Here is a 24,742-nt window from a genome sequence, read left to right on the forward strand (position 1 = left end):
AACGTGACAAAAGTGGGACAAAAATATCTCCACAGCCTGCATCCCGCCAGTGTGTCGTGCCGCTGTGGCCAATCTTATGAGTAGTTGTTGTGATTAGACATCGTAACGTCGATGATACATTGTTATAAACAGATTACTTACCAAATCTTAAAACGTGTGGCATCCCGCGAGAGTAACCAAGAAACAGCAGCAGAAGCGGGATCAGCCTGAGGTTGGACCTGAAAGCAAGACTGGTTATCATCAGATGATGGGAGGTAATCTTCATGTTGTTTTAAAAAAATGCACAGTGGTTATTCCCCTCGGTGCGCGGGTTCGATTCCCTCGTAATTCTTCTACGGTTGTTGGGCAAGGCAGGGTAACGGCGGCCCTGGATGCGCAAGATCACGGCATGGTCACTTGCGCTTTCCCTAAATCCATTAGCAGTCCCGGCATGATTCCTTCCCCTTCCCGTTCTCCTCTTCCTTCTTCACTGCGCCAAGAAACAGCAATCCTCGGGGTCGCGGGACGGCGGGACATCCATGTCGAAGGGTACGGATCCAGTGGGGAGGAGGGAGCCCAAGCATGGGCTATAGGTGAGGAACTGGAGTGGGTTGGAAAGGAGCTAGACAGCGCCAAGCAGAGGATACAGCAGCGATATGCACCCCCCTATGAGGCGCTCTGGGTTCCTTGCGCTCCCATTATACTGCACTGCTGCACAGGCTCTGACGTCGAGCCAAGGTTAGTATTGTGAACGCGCAACAGAGAGCGAGAGAGAGTGAGCGCGACTGAGAGAGAAGGGGAGAAAGGGGAGATGGAGATAGACTACAGATAGAAAGACGGAGAGACATGCCGAGCAGGGAGGAGGGAAATAGAGGGATGGAATGGCGGAATAAGGGAGAAAAATAATTGAAAGCTAGCAGTGTAAAACTTTAATTCTCTCTTCGTACCACGTTTCTAGGAAGCTGTTTCCCAGTTTCCTCTCATAACTTGCCCACCAAGTTCGCAGGCATTTATAGGTGTGTCTATAAATGTGCAATCGTTAAAGTGCACACGGTAATGGTAGCTAACTTTTGCAACCAGTTCAAATCACTACCAGGTTTGAATGCACCCATGAAGGCAAAGTAAATCTGAGACAGGAGGCTCTGGACTATATAATTATCAAACAAAGTTATGCCACTGATCAAATTAAATTATCTTGTAACCGAAGTGGCATGTGATAAAGGGCAAATGTTAACTCTATTTAACACTCGATTAGTACGTTTCCGCTTGATCTCTCTTCAGCACCACGGCCAGAGACAGTCTAGTCAAAGAAATAAGCAGCAATCTCACTCAGGGTTCAAACAACCAGCAGTGATTTAGCACTTCAGGTATTTTTGCTGAATTCGGCAGATAAAGAAAACACTGTAAAGCTTATACACCGCTCTAAATGGCCATGCACCGTGCACAAGCGATGTGATGTCAGCAGGATAGCTTTGCACTGATCCCCCCCCCCCCCCCTCCTCCTTTGCACCCCAGTGGGATATGTGGGCCCACTTTGTGTTTTGTCATTCGTGACTTCCCTTTCAGAAGCTCTTTTACGGGATTTCAAGCATCAACCTTCCGACAATTTTCACCATCATTCCAGAAATGTGGGAGGAGTGGAATGAAAGGAATTAAAATTGGCAGAACAGCAAATCCGTAATATCGACAGAAGCTGCTGAAAGGCACGAATATTTAACCTATGCAAATAACTCCACTTTAGACTTGAAAGCCTTCCAGCAACAGACTGTTCTCAAGTGCGAGCCATCCTCCGAAGTGAAGGTGTGTGCGTCATACACACAAAGACTCCACCGCTGGTTAAATTTCACGGGGAAAGACATCCAATATCTGCTGAGCATATCGCGTTTCTATCTGATTAACGGGTTCAAAAACAGCCTCTATCCTATGCTATGCATTGCACCGAGAAGATGGATATCTGCCGCTCTTGCGTATAGGCCTGTGCTATTGATTTAACACTACATGCACCTTATCAGCATCCGCCCTAAATGGGCAGTTCTTCATGGGCCAGTGCATCAGCTGGAGGTATAGGTAGAACGGCGCACAGCCGCCCAGAAAGGGTGGAGGTCCCATTTAATCCCCACGGAGATGTGAAAGGAGCTCTTTGATGGGCGCCACCAGAGTCCAAGCCTGGATGAACACAGTTATTGTGTGGCTCGAGTGAGTGAATGGCTGGCCTGTGCGCGCGTATGTGTATGTTTGTGCGCGAGTGTGTGGTTAAAGGGGGGGGGGACTCTAAAATAAAATTCGCTGGAATATTTATTCATGGCCTTACAGTGTATGACCTTGGCATGCTTTTTTTTTTCAACCTTCAAAAATGTCACTGAAATGTTCTTGAAGTGCACTCACATCGCCGTTTATTGTTCTTTTTATTAGACTGTAAAAGTCGTAGTAAATCATGAGCAAATGTGTAGATAAATAAAGGATACTGACACCTACACCCGCCTTTTGTTGAAGTGCGACTCTATTGTACTTTACAAGAATTGCCAAATCCCCAAAACAAATACAAGCACATGCATTTAATAGTGACGAGTGGGCTTTTTTCAGCTAAAGGATCCGCGAATTAATTTACATGGGCTCAAGTAGGTGGTGTGAACACTGACTTTGAGCGTGTGTTGGTTTGCGTGGGTCTGCACACCAGCCCTCTGCAGTGTGAGAATATCAAAGAGAATGGCACTCGTGATGCTACCATCTGGACCATTAGCATAATTATGGAGAAATTCAGGGTTTCCATATAAGTCAGCAGAGCTTCACACAGCATGAAAGGAATGCTTATTGAGCTCCGAGAGAAGACATCAACTGACAGGCACGCTGTTTTCCTTTTAAAATTAAAGCGCCCTCTGGCCTAATACTAAGGCATTGCAAATGCGTTAAGTCCTCAGGTACCTCCTCACTCAATGCATGCAAATTAATGCAGCAAGAAATGATTGCGACTTAATTTTCTAATCAAGAATCTAAATAATATTTTAAGCCCGAACACAGGGAATGCATGGGCAAACATACAATTTCCACTGCACTAGATTAATGCTTTCTGTGTTGATCTTGATCTTCGTTTTCAATTAGATGTCTCAGGTTAACACCCTTTTTCACTTCCCTGAAAGCCGCTCAGGTGGAGATAACTGTGTGTGAACCAGTTATAAAAGGGGAAAGGAGATGGGAATATCAAATAATTGCCACATTATGATGTTAAATGACTCTTGCGCCTTTAGCTTGTTGTGACTAATAGGAAAATACCCTTGTGCCATTTGGGAAATGTACTTTCTTCCATCTATGATCAAACCTTGTCATTTTTGAAGAAGACCACAAATTAGATGAGTTTATACACACCCACTCGCTTGTAACCCGTGGAGGGTTCCATATGAGCTGGCTGGTGTGTTTATTCAAACGCCATTCATGCACTGAGTAATGCAAAGGGGACTTTATGCAAAGGAGAGATAACCACTGCTGAAAGCCCTCTGTCCTTCTCTCTCTCTTTCTCTCTCTCTCTCTCCCTCGCTTTCTCTCTCCCCCTCTCGCTCTCTCCCGCGCAGGCATAGTGGTGGAAAGATAGCATTGGCGCAGAGAGGGGAAACCATGGAAACGAGAAGCTGATGCACTTTGAATGGTAAGACCTTGAAAGAGAAGACATTCATTCAGTTTAGTAGCCCAGCACTAAAGACTCATCTCTACAGCATTATTTTGAATACCCCAAGTTATTTTAACATGGTTGGCTCCAGAAAGGCAACAATGGTCTCAATTCATCAGCACATTGTTCCGTGATGACTGTAACTAACACTTTGGTGAGCCACACAAGGGCCCCTACAAGGAACACATACTCTTTCTTCATTGGAACTCACAAAGATGATTTGAACCTGTTCTTTTTTGTCAGCGACAGTAGCACTGAGTTCGCAGTGTACTGTGTTTACATTTCCCATTTGTGGACACTTCCTTTGAGCGCGGGGAAGGCAGCCCTGGTCTATATGTCTTGAGCAGTATTGTCAATGAGGTGGGATCTCAGTGGGGAATACATTCTTCAGAGGCGACAATTAGTCAAGTGAGACAGTAATTAGGACCTCTCTGCACACTGTCACTTCCAGTTAGTGCTGATGGATGCCCACAAATCCCCCCCACGGCAACTAGACTCAGGCAGACTTACTTCTGGTACTGCGCTCTGACTTTATAATGTGACAGCCATCTGTAACTTCTATCTGCCATATTACTTTCAATAATGGCATGGTAATTTACTCAGTGCAACTATAGTTGAGAACTATGGTAAATTTGTGCCCATTGTGGTAATGTGCCATGATAGATCGTCACAAATAACTAAATGCTCTGTACCCTGTAGAATAACTAATGATACAGCAGCTCAGAATAATTTGAAAATCAAATTTGTACTCATCCGCCACTCTATTCAATACCTTTATAGAAACTAAAATTAATGCACCCTAATGAAGTTCGACTGCATGAATTTTCATGCAGTTAGACTGTGTGAGTAGTGCCTTCATGAATTATATATTGTATGCTCAATTTTTGCTCAAAATATTTTAAATAGGCAGCGTTAATTAAATTTTGATTCCATTAAACTGAACTGCACACAGAGCAGTGATCCTGACATTAGCCCGCCTGCCCTGTTGGGTGCACTTCATGAAGGTGATGCGCACCCTAAGGTGTTCAGTTTCAGTCGCAGTTTCGTTAGAATAAGAGACAAAACTGCTGCATGACTAGTTTAACTTTAGAGCATGATCATTTAAAAATGTTATTGTTCAAACTGTCTGGCAAAAACCTGGGAGGCAAGCTTCTTCTATTTGCAGGTAATTGATTGCAAAGGTAGGCGATTTCATAAGTAGCATATGCCATGCATAATATATAATAAACTATTTAATTTAATAAGCTGATAATCATGTAAGGATTATATGAAATGCAAAATCAGTTGTCAAAGGTATCACGTAACAACATAGACAACTGCCAAAGCTATTTGTATGAAGCTAGATAACATTTGTAAACAAAAGCACACAGCACTTGGGTTATAACCCAAAGGCTTGATGATATATTTGAGCCTATTTAAGACACAATTTTATTGTGCAAGTACTGAAGCTAAAACCAAGTAACATTTAATGTCCAATTATGAGTTATATTACATATTATCTGTGAGTCAACATTAAAGTTATTTCATTATTGGTTAATGAAAATAAAGTAGGCATGAGGAAGTCTCCTTATTTAGTCACAGTAGGTGCTGCAGTGTAGCAGACAGTGCCACTACCCAGTCAGGTTATTATACGCAGGCCATTTAGCGTCTTATTTTGTAACCACTGGACCCCAAAACTGTCTTGGTATAGTATGGATACTTGACTATCTTAGGTGAGAATAGTGGTTCTGTTATTAAATTGATAAAAGAAGCTAACAGCTTAACAATATTTGTAGACACGTGGCAAATTGAAGGAAAAATCAAGTGTCTAATCGATGTGTTAGGTCACCACATGCCACCACCACAGTTTAGGTAGAGCTTCACAGGAGGAATAGAATACCATTTTTCTAAGTCACTGGTGTTTCTATGAAGGTGGTGGAGAGAGGGCTGTCTAACATGTCTGTCCGAAATCACCCTTAAAGCTTTTCACTGAGCTGAGACCTGATGAGGGTGAAGACCACAGCATACGATTCACATCATTTTCCAACTCATCAAACCCTTCTGTTACTCCCCCTCTTATCCTATGAATGAGCACTGTGTCATCCTAGTACAGACCCCTCTTATCAGAATGGAAACGTTTCCTTTCAGGATGAAGGTGATCACTCAGAACAACTTTGTACTGAGTGACTAGTGGACCCCAAACATGTCAGCACGGTGCTCCCTCCAGCATAACAGAATAAGTGAATCACCTCACTGTGGGTTTTAAGCACTCAGGCTTTCCCTTGAATTTGTTACCCGTCCATAAATGCTGAATTACCAGGCACAAAATGGTAGTCTGTGTTAGAAGTTACCCTAATGATGGTGTGATCAATAATAATTATTTGGTGCTGTTCAACCTTAAAAGTAGTTTGAAGAAATGTCAAATACCCAATAAGCACTGAGTGCACCACTCTTAAAGAGTCCTGGTAGAGGTTAAGAAACACATTATCTGGGTCCTTTCGGCTGCGCCCTTATTTCCCAAGGGGTCGCCACAGTGGATGGATATGCATATTTGATTTGGCACAGATGCCTTTCCTGACACAGCTCTCCCATTTATCCAAACTTGGGATTGGCACAAGGAGTATAGTAGCTTAAATCCTCTGAATCTTGGTTTGTGTGTCATTCTGGTCTCAAACCAGAGACGAGACAAAGCGTAAGGTGAATCTGTTAACTACCACCCCAAGAAACCCATTAGAATGAAAGTCACAATATCTAAGAGCTGCTGTTGCTGAAATATAAACAATAAACAGACATTTTAAAATCAAAGCTCCATTTCTGCATTTGTTTTTCTCAGTTCTGGTGTATGATGCTATGTTTTGAATCATGCATTTTTTTCTATTTATTGATTTATTTTTACAGTGGTTCAAATGCAATGATTTAAACAGTGCTTTTGTAGTAATGCAGTCCTACCATATTAGTGCATTTATACTGCAATGTAAAATGACAGTCGTAATCAATAGAGGTTATTGCCACAGTAATTTCAGCCTCTACACCTCCATTGTGATTGTAACCTTGATTTTCACAATATGGGTCTTTTATAGAGAAGATGACTTAAGATAAGGAAAAGCGCAGGTGTAATCAGAAATATTAACAGAAACGTTTTTGTTTAGCTCAGCAGCTCCGGGGCTGTGCTCTCGTGCACACTGGTTCACAGTCACGGCCTACTGAGTCACTTAATTGTGACTGAGGCATTATAAATGTTCTTACTTTCTTTTAAAGTAACTTAAAATATAATGTACACATTCACCAGCATACATTCACTGTGGTGTATACATCTAACAGTCACTTTATTAGGTACACCATGGTACTACTGGGTTGGACCTCTTTTTGCCTTCAGATGTTTTTTTATTTTATTTGGGGCTTTGTTTTTTTTGTTTTTTTTGTAGATTATACAAAGATGCTGGAAACATTCCTCAGAGATTTTGCTCCATATTGATATTATAACATCACAAAGTTACTGCAGATGTGTCGACTACACATCCAGGATGTCAATCTTCCCATTCTACCACATCCCAAATGTGCTCTAGTGGATTGAGATCTGATGACTGCGGAGACGATCTGAGTACCAGTGTCATTTTGAGATGATCCCACTGTGGTTATAAAGGGAAAGACATCTTCAGCAGCAATAGTCAGGTAGGCTATGGTATATAAACAATGCTCATTTTGTACTAAGTGTGCCAAGAAAATATCCCCAACTCCATTACATCAACACTAGTACCTTGAACCATTGAGAAAAGGCAGGATGGAGCCATCCTTTCACATAGTTTACATCAAATTCTGACCCTACCATCTAAATGTTGCTGTAGAAATCAAGACTCATCAGACCAAGCAATGGTTTTCCAATCTTCTGTTGGCCAGTTTTGGTGAGTCAGTGTGAATTGTAGTCTCAGTTTCCTGTTCTTAGCTGACAGGAACAGCACCCAGTGTTTACTTTCTGCTCCAAGGTTTGATGTTTTTAGCTCTTCTGAATGCCTTGGTTGTAATGAATGGTTATTTGAGTTACTGTTGCCTTCTTATTAGCTCCAAGCAGCCTGGCCATTCTCCACTGACCTTTGACATCATCAGGACATTTTCTCACAGAAAACTGCTACTCGCTGAATAGATTCTCTTTTTCACACCACTCCCTGGCTGTGTGGAACAATCCCAGTAGATGAGCAGTTTTTATAATACTTAGACCAGCCTGTCTAGCACTATCAAGCATGTCCCATTCACAGTTAATTAAATCCCAGTTCATTCTAATGCTCAGCTCCTTCCTTCAGAAGATCCTCTTGACCATGTCTACATGCCCGAATCCACTGAGCCGGTTCCACGTTTGATTAGATGTTTGGATTAATGAGCACCTGACTGTAGTCTTCCAGTGCACACCCAGTTTTGAATCATATGTGCCTGATTAGACCTTTAAAGAGGCTTAAAACATAATATGTTAAATATAACTCTGGATCCATATGCTTCACATGTTTTTTTGTTTTTTTAAAAAAACATCATAAGTGCAGAAAAGATTCATCAAGGCTATACTAATGAAACATTATAGTTCATATTGCCATAGAGATTTAATATCCATTGAAACATTACAGATTATGATTCATTGTGCCACTTAAAATGAATGCTTCATTAATAACTCAAATACAGTTTATTTAACACATTTTTGGTTTGAAATATTGGTCTGAAAGGTTTGTAGCAGTTGTAGTCAGCTTGGATTCATCCCATAATTAGTGGAAAAGATGCCCCACTTTTTCCAGAGCAAGAAAGTCCAAATGTCCACAGAAAATTCTCAGACTTCTCCTGCTGCATAATCCACCTCTATCCATCCTTGTGCTCACCATGGACTGTTTTTTAATGTATCATTGTGGTAATATTTATGGTTCTCAGCTGAAATTCCTCACACAGTAGCCTCTATCCGACCACAAACAATTGTAAATGAATAAATATTTTCCTTTTTAAAATTGATTTTGTATGAGTTGTTTATATCTTGTCAGGAAAAATAAATCCTTCTGTGCGCTGTGGTTTCAGATCTTAGGGAGAGAAAAAAAATCATGCATATTCACAGACACACGCGCGCACCCACAGCAGTGAGCCTGGCTGATTGGATGGTGGATGGCTGGAGTTGTTATTATATAGCATCCAGCAGAGTCTGGTTTGCAGGATAAGGACATCCTTACAGGGCATTTCTCAGTGTGAACGATGAGGAAACAGCCCCCTGTGTGAGCGAGTGGATGTGTGTGCATATGCATGTGTGTGAGAGAGAGAGAGATAGTGAGAGCCAATGAGGAAAGTTTGAAAGAGAGGAACAGACAGAATGTGGACAGATGCATCTGTCTGCCTACACTTTTTGGCTTTCAAATAGAAATCTTGGCAATGCTTGCAAAAAGTGACTTTCCCTATTGGGCTAGCCAGTGCCAAGGGTTTGCCTGCAGAGAAGGAGACTGGAGAATATGAGAGGAACTCATAAGGCTTTGCATTCTGTTACAGGAAAGCCTCCAATAAACTTCCCTTTCTCCAAAGACATCTCCATCTCTGATGCCCATGAATGGGTGTAAGTGGAGGGCCTTTCAAAGCCAAATGTGATAGTGTAAACAAAGATTGGACACACATTGGTGATTTGTGTGCATCTGGGCCTTTGTTAATGGGCTCTCTTGGTGCCTAGTCGTAACTCATTGGGGAGCGGTGTAATTCTTGCCATTTTATAAGCCATTGACAAAAGAGACACGGAAACCACCCATGAACATGAATGCCACCAAGCTAACATTATGTCACCACATAATATAAATCTGTTTCAGGCCATAGGGTGTGATGCGGGGGAAAAAAACAACTTTTACAAAGACCGTTTGCTGTCTTAAAGATACTGCAGTGAAAGTTGGGTAACAATGCATCTATTTCCTCATTAGAAATCAGCTTACACACCAGAATTTTTCTTTTTTTTTTTTTCAGCGAAGGGTTATGACAGGCAAACACTTCTGGCATGTTTTGACTTCCACCTCAGTAATGCAATCCACTCTGCGTCCTTAAAGTTCCTGGGATCAGCTGTTGCCGCTGGGGATGAGAAAGCCCAGCAGTCGCCTGAGACACCCAGGATCAGAAACTCCAAACAGGGATAACACGCTCTCAGCATTCAATGTTTTTAATCAAGGGATCAGTTACTGTGACTGGAAACAAAATGTCCCAGACAGCTATCACGTCGGAGTTGCCAGCAGGCAAAAGCTGGCACGACTAATATGGCTTGTCAGAGTGAAAATAGCCTGGTATTGTTCGCACCTTACGTGGAGGTACAGGCATAACGCTTTTGTCTTGTTCATCTCTCAGGAGTCATGCTCTAATAGCTTTTCAGGCTCATATTGCTTTGGTGAGAGGGATTTAAAGTTGGGGTCTGACATCCCAAGGAGTCTAGGGATGGAGGCAGAGCTATTCATTTATACATAATTCAGGACTAATCAAATTTACACCGCCATGAATGTGATAAATTTGTGTCTTTAAATTAAATGCTATTTGACAGATGGATTTGGGAATTATCAAATTGCCTGGTTAAGGATTTATTAAAAATAACTCAACGTACATGGACTGCCTTGTACAGCTAAAGTGTTTTCATGGGTTGCCAAGACTGCAGCTATACCAAAATATATTAGACAAATAAACAGAAATTCTAAATAGTGTAACAAATTGGTCTTTAAATACAAGCTCCGGCTGTTAGGTGATTGCAAAGAGCTGTTCTAGATTTAAGGATGCTGAGATGCTTTCAGATGCATTAAATGTTGCTATTTTCAGTCCCAAACTCTTGCAGTTAGTGAGAAAAAAGACATTTCTGATGAGGACAAATATGGTGACTTATTTCTGTCACATAAGCTTTGATATTCAGTATGTATGATATAAACGACTGCACTTTTTATGGTTAATTTCTAACACAGAATCCATTTTTTATTGCATTAAAAATAAATCTACTTCTGGCATAATAAGTATCATTTCAGCATATTCAAATAGTCCATTTTCACCTCCTTCTACAAATATTTTGAGTGGTTTTAATAGGCAAATGGGTGTTATTGAGGTCATCAGTATTTACAGCTCTGCACTAAGCCCACTCTTCACAAAAATGCTGTTATCCAAGCCTTTGTAAATGCAGGGAAAAATCTGGATATGGACCAGTAGCTGGAGTGTGTGGAAGCACGGAGGAGGGTTTGAGCTCATTTATGTCCTTGCTCTTCTGGAAACGATGAAACGAGGCTGGTCCTAAACTGGGTGAGGTCCTTTCCTTTCCTTTCCTTTCCTTTCCTTTCCTTTCCTTTCCTTTCCTTTCCTTTCCTTTCCTTTCCTTTCCTTTCCTTTCCTTTCCTTTCCTTTCCTTTCCTTTCCTTTCCTTTCCTTTCCTCTCCTCTCCTCTCCTCTCCTCTCTTCTCTTCTCCTCTCCTCTCCTCCATTAATCATGTCTGCACACATGAAAATGAGCTTAACCCTTTACCCTGTGCATTGCTCCACTTCCACTCAAGGACACCTTGCAAGCAGCTCTCTGCACAAATGTTCTTCCTCTACTTTTAACTAAAAACACTTTTCATTCTTGAGCCAGCTTGCCTTAGCAATGGAAACATATAGAACTGAGCTCCATCCTCTCTTGTTAAGCCTGTCAGTCTTTGCTGTGAAGCCTCATAACAATTAACACTGCTGTAAATCCTTTTGTCAAATGCCTAATGAAAAAAAAAAAGAAATTAAAGGACTTATCCTTACCCCTTGAGTCTAACATAATTTTAATGACAGCTAAACTAAAGTATATGAATGAAAGTTGGGTATATAATATATAAGCTCATGGAAAAGAGGAGCGCAGAGAGAAAGAGTGAGACGATAGGAAAGAAGACTCGGGCACAGAGGGATAGAAAGAGAGAGGGAGAAGTAGGAAGAGAATACACAAAGAAGAGAGAGGAAGGAAAAAGAAAATGAGCTTGGTTCCCTTTGTGGCACAGAGCTTCACCACTTAATCATCCCCTGGTCTATAAATAGGCCTTCACAGCCATGGAATATTGGTAGATTAATGGAAGAGAATGGAATGCCATAGTGCTGCAAAGCTTCGACACTTATGTTGCACTTCAATAATGCAAATTTCATTTTATTTTGCCACCAGTGTCAGAATTTTTCCTCTTTAGTTTTATCATGAGAAGTTAAGAGGAAAAATTTAACAGATTGCATCCGTCCTTCTCGGTTGTTTTTTTTTCTTTTTCGTCTTTTGATATGTTGCCTATTTCAACACAGTCTTCAGCCTTCTGGAAGACAGGCGTTCATGCTCAAAGCCAAATGGCACCAAGTACAGAACTGTTGATGCAATGCAAACATGCAAGCATTAGCAAAACCCTCCAAAGAACAGATTCGTTTCCAAGAGCAGACTGTGGAAAAGTTCCTTATTTTATATTCCGTACAGTGCCCTGCAGTTTCTTTTCAGCACCTATCACAAGTGCTCATCTCCCGAGGAATTGTTGGCGGTGTTATGGAATCACCTTGTATCTCCCTGCTCTCCTTAGTGCCTGTGTGTATGTGTGTGCATGTATATATGTATCTGTGTGCCTATATGTGTACATTCTGGGTTTGCAGGGGGTTATGTGCACGTACAGGCTTGCATCAAGAATACTTGATTTTAAAGGAAATGTGGCGAAGGCCTTATGTAGGTCAGCGAGAAAGGGAAGCTGTAAATACACTAATCCTGCACTAAAAAAACAAACTGTCTTTTTTTCTATAAATAGACATTAGTTCTACCTGTGTGTTTGCTTGTTAGTGTTGCCAATTATTTTGATATAAAATTCAGATTTACTGAGTTGCGCTTTTCCACATTTTCACTTTCCTGTCAAACAACACAGCATGCGTATCACATTAGTCCCCACCATCTGCTGAAAACATATACTGTACATCTGCATAACTCACATCAAGTCATAGCTTCATGTAAGCTCAAGAGAAGAAACCGACTTGCTGTTCGTTAGTGGTTTTATTCGTTTTAGTATTTTGGTTCATTAGTCAAACAATGTCATGCTTTCATAATCACTGAAAAGAAAAGAAAGTTAAAGCAGAAAAACTTCCTCCTGTACCACTGAAAACATTTGCGTACATATTTAACACTAAATCTTCATTTTTAGCTGCTTTTGTGTCGTTCACATCACCATGGTCGTTTCAGTGAAACAAGATCATCTTTAATTTAGCAACACCTGTGCTTTTGCAACGCCACTAAGTGAAGATGTCTGCGAAGGGGGCCCATTACAAATTCCTCCCGATATTACGCCCAGTAAAAAATGAATTATTAAACAAAAGAAATAGCAGAGGAAAATTAAAGTGATATGAAGAGGAACTTCTTTTCTCCCCACAATTCTAAGCGTGGTGGACTCAATCGGGGCTCAGTTGTTACATGGGCATCCAAAGCGAACTTTGTAGTCACTGCACTTGCCAGTAGTCTGGTCCTTATTGCGGCAAACAAATCCGTCAGTTGGATTGTACCTGAAAAAAATGAGCACAAAGTAAGCTACAAATATGCTTAATGTTCTTATTTTATTATTATGACGATAATAATCTAAAACAGGAACTTGTGTTTATTGTACAAAGACATACATATCTAGTTAGTAGGTCTAATTTGCCCACCATAAAATAATTAAAGTGCACAGAGTAAAGCAGAGTAAACATGTATGGTTAAATCTACCTTCTATTCTCCAGCACTATACTCCACAGTCAACAAGACTGGTAAAGTAATATGTAAATGTCAGTTCATTTCCACTGTTTAATGAGGCATTTTGGTTAAACCATACTTACTTTTGTTGTTGCAGTTGTCTTTTTTTTAATGATAAAAATAGATGACCTGGTTTCGCAATAGTGCTGTTGGCAGGTCCAATAAAAATGAATTTTACTCTTCAAAATGTCTTGTGTAATTTGTTTTTTTATAAGTGTAAATGTGAAATGTCTCAAACATCCAATTTAAATAAGATAAAATAATCACATGTAAATCATTTCATGTCATGTATTACTTTTTCTTTCTCATAACACACATATTGTTCTAGTCAAACCCAGTAATACAAGAATGAATTTTGACATTATTTTGAAATCCCTCAGGAAAAATGATCACCCTTACAAATATAACTGAATTCCCATTCGTTGTTTAAGAAATATCTTCAGGCAGAACATATCTAAAATTTGGAAACTTGAGGCAAGAGGCGTTGTTGCTGAACACTGTGTTTGATCATTGGGTTGTTTGTACTACACGTGAAGCTTTTATTGTTTTCTTAGGAGGCAGCTTACATGTAAAAGGTCTCCCCTGTGTAGATGGCTGGGGTCATTGTGTCAGTGGTAACAGCGTCCACATACAGAGGGTTGTCACAAATTTTTTTTTGTTTCTTCAGTTCACTTAAAACCTCCCAGTCTCCTGTTGTACCAGGATCATCGCGATTAAACCAGCTGGTCCAACACACTGCAGTGAGTAAATACAGACAAAGCATGCCTGTTAGAAAACTACAGAACCAAAGCAACATTTTAAATGACTGTCTATTCTTTATGCAATAAAAAAAGCAAGAAATCAGTTTGCATTAGGAGCTTAATATTCCACATGCAGAATGTAGTGATACCTCCTCTTTCACAAAACGGGGGATAGCAGCTGAAGCGAACATGATAATCGTTGCACTTCTTATTGTTGATCTGGTCTTTGTTTCTGCAGATAAATCCTGAAGTTATGTCATTTCTAAAAAAGAAAAAAGAAAAGGAGACCAGCATGACACTGACTAAGAGCAGCCTAATAGCTGTAACCACTTAAGTGTATTTGCATTTTTTAGACATGTTAATGCATGGTTAAAGGCATGGCAATCAAACTCTGTCAGCCCATCTGTCTGTCTGTTGATTTGTCACCACTGTGGTACAGGCTGCAGTATCTCCAAAACACTGGATGGATTGCTGTGGCATATGGTTCATGTCACACTTTGGTGAATCCTCAAACTGTGTCCAACTTAAACAGTGAAGATGCAAATGCTGCCAATTCCATAGAATATATCACTCACACACACTTTTTCACATATTTTTTCTTGTACTGTTCTTACTTGTAAATCACGTCCCCTGCTGCAGCCACAGTGAGCCCAGATAGAGTCTTGGCTTCGATAGCTGCTGGTCTAGGGCAGATCTTTCCAGGGTTCTCTTTGCGGAGCCTGCAAAGAGTTTCCCAGTCTCCAGATGCAGAAGGGTCGTCTCTATCGAACCATTCTGTCCAGCATCCTGGAAAAGGGTCAAATTCAGATAATTTAGCAACTTTGAAAGCTTTTCTGTAAATGTTTTCATTTGACTAAGACAAATTGTGAATGTTAAAAAAGATGGCTGTGATGTACAGTGGTGTGAAAAAGTATTAGGTTTCAGATCATCAAAGAAACTTAAATATTAGACAAAGATAACATAAGTAAACACAAAATGCCGTTTCTAAATGAAGGTGTTTATGATTTAAGGGAAATAAATCCAAACCTACATGGCTCTGTGTGAAAACGTGATTGCCCCCTAAACCTAATAACTGGTTGGGCCAACCCTTAGCAGCAAAAACTGGAATCAATAGTAGAGGGATTTTGGACCAATCATCTTTGCATAATTGTTGCAATTTTGCCACATTGTAGGGTTTTCAAGCATGAAACAGCTTTTTAAGGTCATACCACAGCATCTCCTTCGGATTCAGGTCCGGACTTTGATTAGGCCGCTCCAAAGTCTTCATTTTGTTTTTCTTAAGCTGTCATCAATGTGCTCTTAGAGTAATTTTGGTCACTCTTGGGAAGCTTTACCGTTGTTCCTGGCTGCTACTTTGGTTCACTGGAGTCCCAAAGCCTTACTTTCTCCTTTAATCACTGAAATCCTCATTTAAAAACTGAATTTCATATTAACTTTGGTTATCTTTGTCTAATATTAACAATTGTTTGATGATCTGAAATATGTAAGTGTGAAAAACATGCAAAACACCAGGAAATCAGGGGGGCAAACACTTTTTCACACTGTAACTGCAAATGAGAAAATAAAATGTGATCTCCTTACGAATGTTGGTGGGATAGTAGCAGGGCTTTACTGAAATGCAGAAAATGAAAAAACAGCAGAAAGTGAGACTTTAAAAATTGCACAAACTGATCAATTAAAATGCATTGATTGTTTTTCAAATACAATGAATTCGATACTTTAGTTGGTGAGAAAATGAGAGTTAATACTGTGTGATTGCCAAAAAAAAGAGGAAAGTCCTATTTTATCAGGAAACTGATAAAAAGGATAAAATAGCTACTCCTGTGTGACAAATGAAACATTAAATTTTCCACCTTAGGAACTTAGAAACTTCACTTCACTTTGGGTTATATTAAAGTGAAGGGTCCTCTTTTGTTCCTTAAAATCAGACAGACAGTCAGTAGGTTGCTTTCTGGTAAATATAAATGCTATAATGTTATTTTATTTGTGATGGTGTACAGTGCTAATGGCTTTGTGTACCTGCCAAAGTTATTTAATTAAATGTATTTAATTAAATTAAATACACCTTAAAAGATAAGATAAGATAAGATAAGATAAGATAAGACAAGACAAGATAAGATAAGATAAGATAAGATAAGATAAGAAAAAATCTGAATTTCCACTGTCACATCAACACATTTAACTCATATTCCAGTAAACAGTTTAATGTGCATTTAGCAACCAAGCTTTAGCAACCAATTAAAAAATGTAGAATATAGATGTAAATGTATAGAATAATACATCATCATTTTGGGGGCATTGTTTGACATCACAATATAAGCAAATATTTCTCTCATTTCAAAGTATGCCACTGACTACACGTTGGGTGTGACACATAGTGAAGGGTCTTACCATTTTCATCCTTTTCTTCCTTTGAACTAGATTCACTGGAGTCCTGCTGTTTCCTTTCTAGTAAACAGAAGAAGAATAACAGTCCTTACAGTTTATGGAGTTCCAAGACGTTACAAAGTTCTTCCACCGTGATTAAAATACACCACACTGTATGTGATACTGATACACAGTGTTGAAGGCTCTTACCGTCCTTTTCTTCCTTTGAACTAGATTCACTGGAGTCCTGCAATTTGCTTCCTATTAAGTGGAATAATGTTGTACTTTGTTACAGTGTACAATTCTTGTCAAATTTGAATAATTTTACAAGAAGATGCAAAGCTCTTCAACAGAGACTGAAGATGTACACATTTTACATGGTGTTAATCAAGTTACAATGAAGGATCTCACCATTTTTATCTTTTTGTTTCTTAGAACTGGAGCCACTTGACTTTTCTAGTTAAAATGAATAAAAAGATCTTTTGTGATTGTGTACAGTTCTGGGAGTTTACAAAATTGTCAAAATTTAATACATTTACAAGAAGCTGAAAAGTCCTTCAGCACATTTTATGTGCATACACGTTTGTGACATAAATCAAGTTGTAATGAAGGATCTGACCTTTTTTATCCTTTTGGTCCTTAGGACTGGAGTCAATGGAGTTTTCTAGTAAATATAGTAAGAAAATGATGTCTGTTGTGATTGTGCACAGTGATTGTGCAAAATTGTCAAAAATGAGTAACTTTTACTAAACTCTTCTGCAGTGATTGAAATGATACACACTGTACTGGCATTAATCAAATTCTCATTAAGGATCTACCTTTTTTATCCTTTTGATCCTTAGGACTGGTTTGAGGGGAGTTTTCTAGTAAATATAATCAAAAAATGATGTCTGTTGTGATTGTGCACAGTTATGATGGCACAGCTGTCAAAACTGAATAACTTTACAAAATGCTACGAAGCTCTTCTGCAGTGATTGAAATAATATGATTTTATGTGACACTAATCATATTACAATGAAGGATCTATCATTTTTAATCCTATGGAGCCTTAGGACTAGATCCACTGGGAGCCTGCTGGTGGCTTCCTAGTAAGAAGAATAATGTTGTGATGTTGTACAGTTCTACCAGTGACTGAAATAATACACACTGTATTGACATTAATGAAATTTTTATGAAGGATCTCAATATTTCTATTTTTACAGTTCTGCCAATTTAGGTAATTTTCAAAAATGAGCAACTTTACACGAAGATACAAAGCTTTTCAGCACCGACTGAAAATATCCATATTTTATGTGACATTCATTAGGTTGTAATGAAGGATCGCACCATTTTTATCCTTTTGGTCTTTAGGACTGGAGTCCGTGGAGTTTTCTAGTAAATATAATCAAAAAATGATGTCTGTTGTGATTGTGCACAGTTATGATGGCACAGCTGTCAAAACTGAATAACTTTACAAAATGCTACAAAGCTCTTCTGCAGTGATTGAAATAATACGCATTTTATGTGACATTAATCATATTGCAATACCTTTTTTATCCTTTGGGTCCTTAGGACTGGAGCCACTGGGAGCCTGCTGGTCGCTTCCTACTAAGAAGAATAATGTTGTGATTTTGACTGAAATAATACACAATGTATTGACATTAATGAAATTGTTATGAAAGATCGAACTATTTCTATTGTTTTTTGTGACTGTATACAGTTCTGCCAGTTGACATAATTGCCAAAAAACAACTTTACAAGAAGATACAAAGCTCTTCAGAAGAAAATATAAACCTTTTATGTACACACATAAAACTAATTACAACATTATTCAAGTTGTAATGAAGGATCTCACCATTTTTATCCTTTGGGTTCTTAGAACTGGAGCCACTGGAAGCCTGATTTTCACTTCCTAGTAAGAAGAATAATGTTGTATTTTTGCAATTGCCAACACTTTTGAGATATTATAGTCTTGTCAGAAACTATTAACTTTAGAAGTAGATACAAAGTTCTTCATCTGAGACTGAAATAACATACATTGTATGTAACATTAATCAACTTGTGATGAAGGATGTTACTATTTTAAGATTGTCAAATTTGAATATACAATTAACATGTTACAATGTTTTTCTACATTAGCTAAGATACAGGACATTGGTCATGAAATGTAGCATCCTACTGGGAAGGGTCTTACCATTTTTATCTTTTTGTTTTTCAGAGCTGGGCGCACTGTCCACCTTGTATGTGTTTTCTGGTAAACACAATCATAACATTTTGTTTTGCTAATAATGCTTTAATTGCATATTTTTTGATTAAATGCACTGCTTATAAATTGCAGAATTGTTCAAATTTAATAGTTATTGAGAACAACCCACCAAAAAGTAATGCCAGTAATGGCAACAACCAACTGCAAGAAAAAATAGAAAAAATAATTATGTTGGAATCACATAAAACTGCATTCTGCTTATACATATTGTCTTGAATGTATAAAATCAATTCTGATAATGTTGGGAAATTCTGTAAAATGTAACTGAAACCGGAATACAATGATTTGCAAATTTCATAAACTGACACTTTATTCTCAGTAGAACATTAAAAACATTTAAACTGAGTCATTTTGCTATTTCATGAAATATATCAGTGTGGTGGTGGCGTGGTCCCTGGCTCAGCTGCAAGGGAGGAGTGGTGCAGTGAGCTCAAGGGGGCGGCACCGGGAGGCAGGTGAGCCACAGGCGATTGTCTGATGACGGTGTCTCTTTTCCGTGTCTCTATAGTGAAGGCAGAGTCGAGCGGGGAGGAGGAGAGAGCTAGACTGAAACGGACTGCCTTCTTTGTGTGCATAACTCTCAATAAAAAACAATAACAGTGTGCAGAACCATCGTTTCTGGCGTGTACTTCTACAGTCAGATCATTTTAAATCTCCCACATCTGGAAAAGCACCATCAGTGCTGAAAGCTGTGAACAGGTTTTAGAGCAACATGTGCTCCCATCCATATTATGTTTCTTTTGGTCAAGGCCTTACATATTTCAAATCAAATCAAATCAAATCAAATCACTTTTATTGTCACATCACATGTGCAGGCACACTGGCACAGCACATGCGAGTGAAATTCTTGTGTGCGAGCCCCACAAGCAACAGAGATGTGCAAACACAACAACACAAACGAGCAAAATACAAGAATGGCCAACCTGAAACTAATAAATATATGTACAATATATAATAGTGTATGCATTTCTGGATGTGTATACTAAATATTTTCCTACGTGTGTGTGTGTGTGTGTGTGTGTGTGTGTGTGTGTGTGTGTGTGTGTGTGTGTGTGTGTGTGTGTGTATACACATTTTTACAAATTAAATAGTAAAAAAATAAAATAAAATAATAATAATAATAATAATAATAAAATATATAAAATATACAGAGTTGAATATGTGCAAAACAAGTGGCATTTATATACAGTGTGGAGTGCATAATGTTGAAGTTCCAGTAGTGAAGCTGAGGTGTCTATGACGTGTTCAGCAGTCTGATGGCCTGATGGAAAAAGCTGTCTCTCAGTCTGCTGGTACGGGACCGGATGCTGCAGAACCTCCTTCCTGATGGAAGCAGTCTGAACAGTTTGTGGCTGGGGTGACTGGAGTCCTTGATGATCCTCCCCGCTTTCCTCAGGCAGCGCTTCCTGTAGATGTCTTGGAGGGAGGGAAGCTCACCTCCAATTATCCGTTCAGAGCACCGCACTACTCGCTGGAGAGCTTTGCAGTTGTAGGCGGTGCTGTTGCCATACCAGGTGGTGATGCATCCAGTGAGGATGCTCTCAATGGCACAGTGATAGAAGGTCCTGAGGATGCGGGGGCTCATGCCGAATCTTTTCAGTCTCCTGAGAAAGAAGAGGCGCTGCTGCGCCTTCTTCACTGTTTTGTTTGTGTGTACTGACCACGTAAGATCCTCAGCCAGATGTACGCCAAGGAACCGGAAGCTGCTCACTCTCTCCACAGCAGCGCCGTTGATGGTGATGGGGGTGTTGATGGTGATGACAAGACAATATTAAAGTTGAAGTGTATAGATGCTGAACTTGTTTCCCTGCAGGCCAGAACTTTTACTATTTGATACTATTTTAAATCAGCCACTAATAAGTTTAAACTTATTTCACGTATTTTATATTGTGAATAAAATGTTAGTTTGCAAAATTTGCAAATCATATCATTCTGTTTTTATTTAGATTTTATGCAGAATCCCAACATTTTCGGAATTGAGCTTGTAATGTGAAAACATGTGTATTACAGAACAGAAGGAAATTCAATTTTAATTGAACTTAAAATGTATTTAAAGTTATACATTACCAGTCGCATCATGATTGTAGAGGAACCTTAAAACAAAATGACAATGAGATCAATATTTTAGTTTTTAATACAGTGATGTGAAAAAGTGTTTGCCCCCTTCCTGATTTTCCAGTCTTTTGCATATTTTTCACACTTACATGTTTGGGACTCCAGTGAACCAAAGTGAGAGCCATTATACACCAATGGAGTAAATCTGGAACAGTGGTGAAGCTTTCCAGGCTTGACTGGCTTACCAAAGTTACTCCAAGAGCACATCAACAACTCATCCAAGAGTTCATAAAATAACCCAGAAAACATTAAAGAACCTCAGGATTCACATGTCTCAGTTAAGATCAGACTTCATGATCCAACAATAAGAAAAGGAATGAGCAAAAATGGGAGATTTCTAGGAGAAAACCTCTGCTGACCAAAAATAACTCAAAGGCTCATCTCACAATTGCCAAAAACATCTCCCCAAGACATCTGGTAAAACATTCTTTTATGCAGACGAGATAGAAGTTGAACTTTTTGGAAGGTTTGAGTCCTGTTACATCTGGCATAAAAACTAACAGCGTTGCAGACAAGGAACATCATACCAGCAGTAAAATATGGTCATGGTAGTGTGTTGGCCTGGGGCTGTTTTGCTTCCTCGGGACCTGGAAGACTTGGTGCGGTAAATGGAATCAAGAATTCTGCTGTCTACCAAAACATCCCGAAGGAGAATGTCCAGTCCAGTTTTTGACCTCAAGCTGAAGCGCACTTGGTTTTTACAGCAGGGCAATGTTCCAAAACACACCAGCAAGTCCACCTCTGAATGACTTAAGAAAAACCAAATGAAGACTTACTCAGTGACCTAGTCAAGGTCCTGACCTGAATCCCATGGATATGCTGTGGCATGACCATAAAAAGGTGTTTCATGCTTGTAAACCCTCCAATGTGGCTGGATTACAAAAATTATGCAAAAATGAATGGACAGGGGACAAACAATTTTTCACACCACTGTATATCGATTGAAGTTAGCTGTATTAAAAACATAATGCCACATCAAAATGCTACTAAATTATAGTACTACGTATATTAAATGTATTTTTTGCAAGGTTTCTTAAGTATTGTTTTAAATATAAGTACCAAGAAGCATCACGCTCAAAACCAAACAAATTTAAAAGAGAAAATCCTTTACCCTGCCAAACCAGAAGAGACCCAGGACAGGGGTTCTCAGTCGTCAGTTTGTTTGTATGAAGTACTGTTTGGCTAAATGAGCAACCTTTCTGACAGCTTCTCCTCTTATATACGGCCCACAATCAGGAACATATCTAGTTACCTGTAGGGGGTAAAGAAAACCACTTACTGCAATTACGTCATCCAGAACACACCCAAGGAAACTAATTCTCAAATGTAATTTGAGAATATTTGCCAATAGTTATTTCACTTATTTCCTCATTCCATAAATCCCAATAGAAGGAAATTAGAATATATTGGTTAGAGGTCGACAGCTTCACCATTCTTCTCATAGTCATGTTAAAACAAATTTTGCTGCTGTTTCATGTAGACAAATTCAAGGGGGTTTAAGCATCGTATATTGTAAAAAAACAAAGTAACGTAGGCTCAAATTCACATAACCTAAGTGCCATTGATTAATAATTAACTGTTTGCTATCCTCCATTATAGATAGAACGTTTTATTTACCTTCTTGTCCTTTAGAGAAGGTTGTGTGGCATCTTAAACTGCACAGCTGCACTGAATCCCATAATCCAGACAGAAATTTGGCTCACTCTTACAGTTAAAGGCAGCTGTCATGCTATCTTTGCAAATATAAAAGGATGATTCAGGTGCAAGTGGCTGATAGGAATTTGTGCATAGCACCTGTACCCTAAGTCAGAAGCAGTAATAGTGTTATTTTGGATACAGTTTCACTGTTGTGGGTATTTAAGGTTGGTAATCTTTCTCAGGAACTGTGTGGGAACATTAAGTTTTATTCTAAATGAGGTTAAACTAAACTGTTTTGGAAAGCTCTCCCATGTACTCCAAGTGCATTCCCCAGATTTACGTCAAACTAGCCTAGCTCTTTATGAAATTATACTGAGCAAGCCAACAAAGTTGAACAATTTGAGAGATATTAAGGACAATCTAACTTTCATTTTTTCATACAAAACTAGCTGTGGCTAAAGTTGCAGATCTAAAAGCAATTCAACAAGTTAAAAGATTTGATGCTGAAAGAATCCACATAGGCTGAAGGAAATGCGTACGAAAAGATTTTATTTAGATTTGTGGCAAGCGACACATTATGCGCTATTAATATGAAATATTGTTAATGCAGAACTCTCTTGCTTAAAAAATGAAAATAAAAGTTGCGGAAAAAGGAACACACATGATATTTTCATCATGTCACAAATCATTAAGTTCTTCTACAAGATAATTATTAAGATGGATGTTCTTCACATTTATGTGATAATCTCTAAGTTGATGAACAAAATTTAAAAGATAGTTTTTGTGTAAATAGTATTCTCTGAAATAGCTGAAAGGCAGTGCATGAAGACATAAAGCAGCAAAGAATAATATGAGTCACTTTTAAGGAAATGGGAACAATTTCTAAAAAACAACAACAACAAAAGAAAGATTTTAAATCTATTAATATGTGACACATCTATGAAGAGCAACAAACCTGTTTACCTTACCTGTTTTATTTTCTAGCCATGTTTGTTTGTTGCACTTAAGGACCAGAGTATGACTGGCCTTTTTTCAGTATTCACCCTCTGCAGTGGCTGTGTGTACGCTAATTAAATGCCCTTTGAGAAGAATATCTACCTCCCACTGTTCAATAGCAGCTGGGGATGGTTTCTGTCTATTCATACATCAGCATTACACTTTGTCATCTGAAGGGGCTGGTGCAATATTTTACACTAAATTGTGCTTTGGACTGGATGCCAAAGTACAAATGACAGCATGGTGTACACTCATTCATCATCCCCCCCACCCCCATCAAACATGCACATACCACCCTCTCTATCTCTCTACCCCCCAAACTCCTTGTCTCCATGGTGTCTCCATGCTCCTCTAATGAAGGAGGGTTTGTGTTGACCATCAGCCCCATTTGCCCATTTACATATTTGACTTTCACCACCATGTGGGAAGTAATGTGGTGATGATATGACGCACTGAGCAACACATCTCGAGGATAAATGATTGATGAGGGTATACTTCGGTAGTCTGCATTTATTTGCTTAATAAAAACATTTTATTTTGACAACTCAAGCCAGATGACGGAGGTAGCTGTGATTAAATCGGGGGGAAACCCCAATTTTGGTTTCATGTCACGTTGCCTATCAGGGTGTGTTATCTTATATTTTGCTTTCACTGGGCCATCTGACCTCTCGCAGAAAAGTTCCAGGAAACTGTGTAAAATTTCAGTTTGCAAACAACACAGACTTGATTCTTAAGCCGTCACTTGATCGCAGAGAGTCAGCTGAACACCTGTCATGTAAATGTAAAATTGAAAATAAGGTATTTATATGTATTCATTATTTAAGAACCACTTAAACCACCACTTACTCCTTAGAAGCGTATAGGCCCTGAGCACATTTGACAAATTTATTCATTGCATCCTATCTGAATGAAGCTAAAGCACAAAGGCCTCACACCTTTGTATCTATATAAATATTACTGAGAATCTCAGCTCCTTCAGTGCAAAATGCATTAGTACAGTCATCTGTAGTGGCTCGATGCTGTGATGCAATGTTCACACTGACACAGTGCATAAAGTGTAACTGCTGTATGCCTGTTTTTTAATGAAACAGATGGTCAAAGGGGGCATGAAATGACATATAAATGTAACTATAACAAAGGAAATTAGTCCTGCTATTGGCAGGAGCTTTTGCTGCTCCCAGCTCCTCCCTAATGCTACACATCTTTGGTTGATATAGGAATATCTGTTAATTTAAAATCTTGCAATTCTGAGATACAAGCAGAAAGTGAGAGAGGGAGAGAGAGAATGTTTTCCTGTATAC

At 39.0% G+C, this 24,742-nt stretch overlaps 2 protein-coding genes and 1 long non-coding RNA gene across 4 annotated transcripts in view; 1 reads left to right on the plus strand and 2 right to left on the minus strand.

The window, feature by feature from the left end:
- LOC146558014 (glutamate receptor ionotropic, kainate 2-like) overlaps window positions 1-693 on the minus strand; it is a 65,673-nt gene extending 64,980 nt beyond the window's left edge. For both annotated transcript variants that reach the window (XM_085248217.1, XM_085248216.1), the window contains exon 1: window positions 142-693. In XM_085248217.1, the coding sequence (XP_085104343.1) occupies window positions 142-265 (124 nt within the window). In that variant the 5' untranslated portion in view covers window positions 266-693. The remainder of the gene's footprint in view (window positions 1-141) is intronic.
- On the plus strand, window positions 189-18,107 carry LOC146558015 (uncharacterized). Its single transcript, XR_014888764.1, has 3 exons — window positions 189-254; window positions 3,546-3,619; window positions 17,999-18,107. It is a non-coding gene; the product is annotated as an uncharacterized LOC146558015 (long non-coding RNA).
- Window positions 13,015-15,490, minus strand: muc5.7 (mucin5.7). Its single transcript, XM_085247665.1, has 5 exons — window positions 15,463-15,490; window positions 14,695-14,866; window positions 14,230-14,342; window positions 13,907-14,075; window positions 13,015-13,114 (listed from the first exon to the last, which is right to left on the minus strand). Exons 1-5 carry the CDS (start codon window positions 15,488-15,490, stop codon window positions 13,015-13,017), a joined length of 582 nt encoding a protein of 193 aa, XP_085103791.1.
- Window positions 18,108-24,742: the final 6,635 nt, after the last annotated feature.

The sequence above is a fragment of the Mchenga conophoros genome, linkage group LG15 (genome assembly GCF_057382185.1).
Source record: "Mchenga conophoros isolate Kocher_MC1m ecotype Shallow Benthic linkage group LG15, M_conophoros_male_GT1.1, whole genome shotgun sequence".
In the NCBI taxonomy this organism is placed as follows: domain Eukaryota; kingdom Metazoa; phylum Chordata; class Actinopteri; order Cichliformes; family Cichlidae; genus Mchenga; species Mchenga conophoros.